This window comes from Carlito syrichta, unplaced genomic scaffold (assembly GCF_000164805.1).
Source record: "Carlito syrichta isolate Samal-C Ts95f unplaced genomic scaffold, Tarsius_syrichta-2.0.1 Scaffold135610, whole genome shotgun sequence".
NCBI lineage: Eukaryota > Metazoa > Chordata > Mammalia > Primates > Tarsiidae > Carlito > Carlito syrichta.
Genome location: NW_007079706.1, coordinates 94,426 through 103,079, shown reverse-complemented (window position 1 = coordinate 103,079; position 8,654 = coordinate 94,426). Strand labels below are relative to the sequence as shown.

The window sequence follows — 8,654 nt, the reverse complement described above, 5'->3', positions numbered from 1 at the left end:
GTTTAACCATTTACTTGTTGAGTGACATCTAGGTGTTTCCAGTTTGGGGCTATTATAAATAGAGCTTCTATGACCATTGTGTTCCGGGTCATGTATGAACATGAGTTTTCATTTCTCTGGGACAAATACCCAAAAGTATATTACAGGGTCCTGTGGTAATTATGAGCCTAGTTTTATAGAAACCTAAATTTTTTTTTTTTTTTTTTTTGAGTTGGAGTCTCACTCTGTTGCCCAGACTGGAGTGCAGTGGCCGCTCCCGGCCACCACAGCCTCGACCTGCTGGGCTCCAGCGATCCTTCCGCCTCAGCCTTCCGTGTAGCTGGAACTACAGGCATGTGCTACCACATGCTAGTTTTTTGATTTATTGTAGAGATGAGGTCTCATCAAGTTGCCCAGGCGGGTCTCGAACCCGCGGGCTCAGGCAATTCACTCACCTCAGCCTCCCAAGGCGCGGGATTACAGGCTGACCCACCAAGCCTGGCTGAAACTTAAATATTTTTAAGAACCTAACTGTTTTCCAGAGTGGCTGTACCTGTTTTATAATTTCAAGGAAAGGACTTTGCTGGCATAGGGCAAGTATCTAGTGGAGGGAATAAGTGTGAAAGTCATTGCAAGGTCATGTCACACCAAGGTGTTCTATGCTATCGGGCTGCAGCCTGGGCTTAGCTCAGGAGGGGACACAGGCTTATTCCTCATTCATTCAGATGGAAAGTATTTCCTGAGCTCTCACACATGCCAGATGCTATTCTAGACACCCTGAAGGCACTACCTTCACAGACCTGTGGCCCGCAGAAAGAATAGAGGTATCCAGTGTGCGATGGGGGAAGGGATGTCTTGGGAGGTTGTGATGGGGCATTTGTAGGCCCCAGGTACTTTCCGCAGAGCAGGGACCATGTCCATCTCATTCTCCCCCAGACCCCAGCACATAGTAGGCAGTCAATATGTCTTTGTTAAATGTTGAATGAGTAACCCAATCCAGCAATCACAGCCTCTGTGAGTGTGACCTGGCCATTGCCTCTGTAAGCAGCTGCATGTCCCAGTCCCGCCATGTGGGTAAAAGAGCAAAGGTGTGGTCCAGACACCCCACCCTGGAGTGAATTATCGCACCACAGATTGGAGCCAGCATGACATATAAAAGGTCGGAATGCTCTACTATAAATTTTTAATTGTTAAGCAAGGCGGGTTGTAAATTCCGCGTGGCGGGACAGTGTTGCATATTGTGCCTGTTGCCACCACCTGGGTTTCTTATCAGCCTGTTGGTATTTCACAACCTCTTGGACTTCTTGCATGTTGCAGGGGTCTCTGGGGCATGGAACAACACCATCCTTTTTTCTGTGGGGGTGGCAGCCAGGCTCTCTGTGTGTCCTCTGACTTTCCCTCATTCCATCTCCTGCCTAGATTTTCTCCAAAGGAGCATCCGGTGCTCGCCCTGCCAGGGGCTCCAGCCCAGTTCCCTGTCCTAGAGGAGCACAGGCCGCTACAGAAGTACATGGTGTGGTCAGATGAGATGGTGAGGATGGGAGAGGCCCAGATCCACGCCCACCTCACCCGACCCTATGTGGGCATCCATCTGCGCATTGGCTCCGACTGGGTAACTTCCCTTCTACTCCCAGGCCCCTGCACAGGGCCCATACCTGTAGGGGTTGGCCCCAGGTTCCAACCAGAGCAGAGGGTGCTCACTGGGTCAGTCCATGGGGTTGTGTCCCCGATAGGCCACAACACACATCGGAATGTGACTCCACAGTGCTTGCCGGCCAGCTCTCAGTTAACAGCTGCCATTTTATCCTCATTTTGCAGATGGACAAACTGAGATATCTAGCCAGACCCCAGGTCAGGCAGTCAGAGAGAGGCCCACAGCCCAGAGTTCTCTGTCTCAGCTCAGTGTGACTGGTCGACTTCTTGTTGAAAACAAACTATGGAGATTGGGTGTGACTTCCAAGAAGTGAAGATGTCATCCTCCCAGAATCTGGAGGCAGTTTAAATGTGCAAGGCCTCATCAGATGGGGTTTTCACCTCTGTGTGAAAATAACAGAACCAGTAAAACAGTATCCTTAATTTACTGAAGAAGACTTATAGGTATGTTAGAAGTGCTTGTTGCTGAAAACTTGAAAAGTACTGAAATTAAAATTCACGTACAGTCAATTGATGAGTGTTCTCACTTTTACCACTAGACTCTCCCACTTCTCCACTTCCATAAGAAAAGGAGCCAGGCCCAGGATACTGTACAAGTGGTTTCAGCCACACATGCAAGGAAGAAGTCATTCTAATCTATACTTTCCTAGAACATCAAGAGAGATGAGTTGCTATTTTCTATAAAGCTAGCATAACCCTAATACCAAATTCAGGTAAGGTCAGCCCAGAAAATTATAGCACTGATCCTAAGTAAAATATTAGCAAGTAAAACCCGATAACATATTAAAGAACATATAGCACAAACAAGTAAAATCTATCCCAAGAATGTGATGAAATTCACTATATTAATACCGAAAGAAGAAAATATCATAAGTACGATCATCTCAATGGAGACCAAGAAAGAATTTGATAGAAGGCAGCAACCCATTTATAATAAAAACACATAACCAACCAGGCATAGGATGGACCCACCTTAATGTGATAAAAGCTATCTCTCTGAAACCCACAGCAAATGGCATGCCTCACAGGAGCCTAGAAGTGTTCCCACTGAAGCCTAGAATCAGATAAGGTTGTCTGTGATCACCACTGCTATTCAGAATTCTGCAGTAGACGTCCCAGATAATGCAGCTAGGCCAAGAAAAGAAAACCACCCAGAAATAACCAGTTGCTGTTTTGATGCATTTCCCTCTTCCCTCATTTTTTTTTTTTTTTTTGAGTTGGATTCTCACCCAGGCTGGAGTACAGGGGCACACTCACAGCACCCCTGTGTCGACCTACTGGGCTCTGGCGATCCTTCTGCCTCAGCCTTCCAAGTAGCTGGAACTACAGGCACGTGCTACTATGCCCGGCTAATTTTTTGATTTATTGTAGAGACGAGATCTCGCCAAGTTGCCCGGGCTGGTCTCAAACCCGTGGGCTCAGGCGTTCCACTTACCTCAGCCTCCTAAAATGCTGCAATTACAAGCTAAGCCACAGAGCCCAGCCTCATTTTTTTTTTTTAACATAGTTGGACTCCTCCTCTATACACTGTCTTTTCCACTTACCAATTCTTGCTCTTGGAGCTCCAGGACAGTTGCTGGTATTTAACCTTGTCCCCGCCTCCTGCAGAGGAATGCCTGTGCCATGCTGAAGGACGGAACTGCGGGCTCACACTTCATGGCCTCTCCGCAGTGTGTGGGCTACAGCCGCAGCACGGCAGCGCCACTCACCATGACCATGTGCCTGCCTGACCTGAAGGAGATCCAGCGGGCTGTGAAGCTCTGGGTGAGGGCTCTGGACGCCCGGTCAGTCTACGTTGCCACCGATTCCGAGAGTTACGTGCCTGAGCTCCAACAGCTCTTCCAAGGGCAGGTATGTGTGGGGGGCAGGCCGGCCCCACTGCTCCCACTGCATGCTTCATGGGCTCCTGCCTCTGGCGTGGGCACACATCTCTTCTCCAGCTCCTACCTGTCTTCAGACACTTCTTGGCAGTCTTGCCAGTGTTTCCTTTACTCCTGCAGCTCACGTGTACCTTCTGCAAGCATCACAACCCTGCATCACTTCTTCTCTTGGGCCACTTTCTAGATAGCATGAGGCTAGAGTAGAAACATGTCTTTTTTCCTCCCAGGAGTTGTGGGCTCCTTGAAGGCAGGACCCCAGGAGGAATCACTGTTCTAGTCCTTGATGTTTTGCCTGGCACCCTGACCTCTTTGGGTGCTGAGACCCTGCCTTACCATCACCAGTGTCTAAGACAGTGCCTGTCCTGCTTAGCAGACAGCAAGTGTGTTGGACAAAGATGTAAAGAATGGGCCCTAGGGAGAGATGCAGCATAGTGGAGGAGTTAATAGCATATACTCGAGTGAGAGAACTTAGGTTCTGCTTACTGTACAACCTTGCAAAAGTTATTTGACCTCTCTGTGCTTGTTTCCTTATCTCTAAAATGGTACTGAATAGTATCTATCATATAGGGTGATTGTGAAGATTAGGTATAAAGAAATTAAAACAGTTCCCACTACGGAAATAACTACTCAGTGAAATTAGTGATTATCCGTAAGTAGAAATAGGCGGTTGATGAAAAAACGGAGGATCTTTTGTGCTTAGTAAGTGCTTGAAGATGCTATGGAGAGTGGGTGTTCAAGACCTGAACGGTAGGCTGTTTTTGGTCAGTCCTTACTTTATCAGTGAAGAGTCGGTCATGAGTGAGTGTGTATCGATGAAATGACTGAATTAATAGCGTTTAGTAAGACTTTGTTGAATGAATGAAAACTGTAAACACTGTGTACACCTCTTAGGTAAACACTGGGTGCCACTGGATTGATGTTGAGGGGCTCCCTTTTCTCTCTTACCCAGACACAGGCAGGAATCTCCAGCTTAGAGAGGAAGTGCTGAGCCAGTGCAGTGTGGTCTCCTATCTGTCCGTTTAACAAATAGAAAATCAAAGCTGGGAAACCTCTGGGGTCCTCTGACCCAACCCCTCCACCCTTATTTGAAGAAGAAACCAAAGTCCCAAGAAAGGGTAGAATTTACACAAGAGATCCCAGAGCTAATTATAGTGGGCATGACACAGAATGGGTAAGTTTCAGGGCATGAGTGGAATTGTTTGGGGGATTTTGACCATGATTAGACAGGTATTATTTCTTTGCTACAATCCAAATAACAAGATGACGGTCTTCGTTGCCTCAGAAGTCTCTGTGGGACAGTACACACTTTCAGCCCCACCTCTGCCCACACTTCCCACTCGCATGCCTCTGTACTAGACTGAAACAGTGGAGAGTCCCAGGGAGTTTTTCTGCATTTCTGGAGTCGTGTTCTTGTTACACCATGAGCCTCTTGCCCTTTCCGTTTCCTGTGCTGTGCCATCTTCTCGCCCCTCCCCACTTCCTCAGCTCTGAACTAGGCCTCGCTCTTTGGTTAAGCAGATCAGTGCTGAGTTGGGGTCACCAATACCTAAGATGTGGTCCTGCCTTCCAAGGCTCACATTCTAGACCCAGGGACAGACACTTTGTAGACAACTCTCACATGTGCCACAAGATAGGCTTGGAAGCTTGATGGGGAGACGGGCAGGTTCATTCACTCACTGTCCCTGTGACAGATGTTTACTGGGCTGGGCTCTGTGCCAGGCCTAGCCAGCAGTAGAGAACAAGCTGACACAACTCCAGGCACAGGCAGGTGCAGGAGATCGTGTTAACCAGAGCATCTGAAGAGTGGAAACCAGAAACTGAGATGGTTGCTCTCAAGGAGAGCTCTGGGGTTCTGTAGGAGTGCAGAGCTAGGGGCCGGGGAGGCTTCCCCAAGGAGGTGCCCTGTAGCTAGGAATGAGGAGAAGTAAGAGTGAGCCAGTCTAGAGAGGTGCTCTCCAAACAGAGCACATGCACAGCACATACAAAGGTCCTGAGGAGGGCAGGAGCCTGGTGGGTCGTGGCTAGAACTCAAGGGATGATGGGAAAGGTATACAAGGAGCTTTGAGCAGGGCCTCATAGGCTACATTCACGATTTGTCACCTTATCTGAAAGGCAGTAGGGCACCATTGAAAAGCGTGCTCAGCTTGAGGGGCGGGAAGGACAGGGCTGGAGATATGTCAAAACGTTTTCTCCGGCTGCTGCATGGTGAGCTGACCAAGAGAGACAGCAAGAGATGGTGGTGACTGGGACCAGGGAGTGGTAGTCCTTCCAGAGAAAGGTTCACCTCTGGGGACTACCACGGGTCTTACATTGGGGCATGTGGGAGAAGAAGGTATCCAGCAGCAGAAGCAAATGGGTTTGGCACTGTTGACCCCATCTCTGGTTGAATGAATGAGTCCGTCCATCTCTGGTTGAATGAGTGAGGCTAGGGCTTCAAGAGAAATGTAGAACTGCAGCTGAGCCTTCAGAGTTTGGTCAGGCTGGGTGAGGGGGTGGCTTGCATCTGTAACTCCAGCTACTCAGGAGGCCGAGATGAGAGGCTACCTTGAGCCCAGGAGTTCAGGACAGCCTGGGCAACATAGCGAGACCCCTCCCCAAAAATAAGAGTAAGGTCAGAATTTTAATGGGTGGGGGACTGGCATTCCAGGCAGAGGTAACATCACACAAAGCCATAGAGGTGTGAATGGTGCATTTGGAGTGGAGGTGCTGGGGGTGGGCCTAGGCACAGCTGGGCAGCATGTCTCCCTGATGCCCAGCCCCACTCTTCATCCTCTGTGCTCCTCTTGTGTCTGTACTTTAGCCCAGGGAAGAAGCCTGGGATGTGGATCGTGGGCCTTGGCGGAGCCCGCTTCCTTGGCCTGCAGCCACTCCAGCTGACACAGGCTTCCTTCCCTCCTGCAGGTGAAGGTGGTAAGCCTGAAACCCGAGGTGGCCCAGGTCGACCTGTACATCCTTGGCCAAGCCCACCACTTCATTGGCAACTGTGTCTCTTCTTTCACCGCCTTTGTGAAGCGGGAGCGGGACCTCCAGGGGAGGCCGTCCTCTTTCTTTGGCATGGACAGGCCCCCTCAGCTGCGAGACGAGTTCTGATCCTGTTTGGAGCATTTCACCAGGCTGAGCTGAGCTCTCCAGCTAGGCCCGGCAGCCAGAGGTGCTTCCCAGATTACAGGCTCCTCTCTCGGCTGCTAGAGATGGGGGAAAGTGCCGGGGACTTCCTAGAGGGGAGAGATGTGCCTTCTCCAATGCAGAGGATTCCAGGCTCTTGGGGGCTAGAGCGTCTCCCCGTCCACGTGCTTCCTGCGCTCTCTCCAGGGACTTGCTCTCATCAGCAAGCAGCCTGGCCTCTTCTGTCAGTCTTTCCTGCTCTGAGCAGCCTGGGATGCTGAACTCTCCAAAGAGATTTTTTTATAGAGAGTTTTTTATAGTTTTTATACAAGGTCGTGACTACCCAAGGATTCTCCCTCATTTTAAAGAATTGTTGAATTCCATTAACGTTCACCTAAAGTGACCTTAACTGCATGTGAATGAGACCCAGGCTGGGGTGGTCCGTTGGCCCCTTTTCCAGATGTCCCCTAAAGTGGCTCAAGACCCATCCCCACTGCCTGGCCAGAGCCATCGATGTTTCCCCTTCCCCCTCACTTCTTAGGTCATGTCCAGGCTTTGGGCTATGAGCATGCCTCCGTTGTAAACACTGTGCACATGGAAGTTGTCTGTCGTGGGTCCTGCAGTGCTTCCAGGGCAGCTAAGTGCTGCTCACAGTGTGCCCAGAAGGGAGAACATGTCATTTAGCCAGGTGGTCACAGTACTGCTCCCAGGGTCTTTTGGGGGTTGGTGGCTGCAGCAAACCTGGCCCCATCAGGGTCTCAGGATGTATGACAGGGAATCAGGGCACACTGGCCTGGCAGGAGCCCCTGGAAGCGGCTCTCTCCCCTTCTTATCTCTTGCCCCAAGGGACCTGGGTGGTGGAATTTTTGTATGAGGTGGTGTCCACAGCCTGTCCTCCCAGCCTCCCTCCAGCAGCTGGAGCCTCAGATCACATTCCCACAAGCGAGTGCTTCCTAAGCCTTTCCACCACACACAGAAGGTGCCAGGACCCAGGAGCCACTGGAATTCCCAGTTTGGAGACAGCCTTCGCCTGTCCCTTCTGATGAAGCTCTGCCGACACTGTGAGGCCTACGGTGTTACAGTCTGGGGTTTCTTGGTCTCTCAGATGCTGCCATTTTAATAACCCACGACTCCCGAGCACCCATGGTCTTTCCCCAGCAGAGCTTGTTTCTGTCATGTTACCTCCCTCAGGCTTTAATCCTGAAAAGGTAGCAGGAGCTTCCTGATTACCTTTGGGAAGAAATGCTTTTTTGTCAGGGGCAGACTGGGGTAGAGGTCAGAGGTCACAAGGCATTGAGGATCTGAAACACCAAAGTCACTTGCTGCTTAGAGCCACCACCCAACTCCAAGGGGAAGAAGCTCTACAGAAAGGGCGGTTTTCCCTCTTGGGAGCAGTGACATGTCTTAAAGCAGGTGGACTGTGAGAAGTGGTTTACCGTCCAGACTTGCTCTCGAGCCCCATCCGGAAGGAGGCTGCAAACCTGGAAGTGTGACCTCCGTCAGGCATTGTGAGTGTGCAACTTGCTGCTGACTTCATTCCCGAATTCCTTTGCCATCCACGGCCTTGCACTGGACTCATGCTTTCAAGTCAGCTCCAGGGGGCACCCAGACCACCTTGATTAGCATCAGCATAGTAGTAGCTTGTGTTCTGGAAGAAGGGCACCGGGTTCCAATCAGATTCAGTTGTGCTTTCGGCAAGTTGCTTACCCCAACCCAGTTTCTTCCCCTGTAAAAGGGCGGCAAACTAGCAGGTTGTTGAAAGGCCAAAGTCAGCTAAAGCCTATATATGAGAAAGCACTGCAGATTTGAAAGAGACCAAGTCGCATGTGCGGCTGCTGATGAACTTGACCGCCCCTCCCTGTGTGCCGGAGCTGTGCTTGCCAGATGCTTCATGAGCATTCTCTTAATCCCCACCCAGCCCCGTGGAGGAAGAGCTGTTCTTATCCTCTTTCTGCACAAGGAAAAATCAGTGCTCAGAGAATTCACATAATTTCCCCAAGGCCGCCCAGCTGGTGGCAAGCCAGGCCTTGACCTCCC

General features: G+C 50.4%; 1 protein-coding gene across 2 annotated transcripts in view; it reads left to right on the top strand.

The window, feature by feature from the left end:
* Window positions 1-6,916, top strand: part of POFUT1 (protein O-fucosyltransferase 1) — a 25,275-nt gene extending 18,359 nt beyond the window's left edge. For both annotated transcript variants that reach the window (XM_008049441.2, XM_021708241.1), the window contains 3 exons: window positions 1,399-1,591; window positions 3,241-3,483; window positions 6,414-6,916. In XM_008049441.2, coding sequence (XP_008047632.1) covers window positions 1,399-1,591; window positions 3,241-3,483; window positions 6,414-6,602 — 625 coding nt within the window. In that variant the 3' untranslated portion in view covers window positions 6,603-6,916. The remainder of the gene's footprint in view (window positions 1-1,398; window positions 1,592-3,240; window positions 3,484-6,413) is intronic.
* The last annotated feature ends 1,738 nt before the right edge of the window (window positions 6,917-8,654 follow it).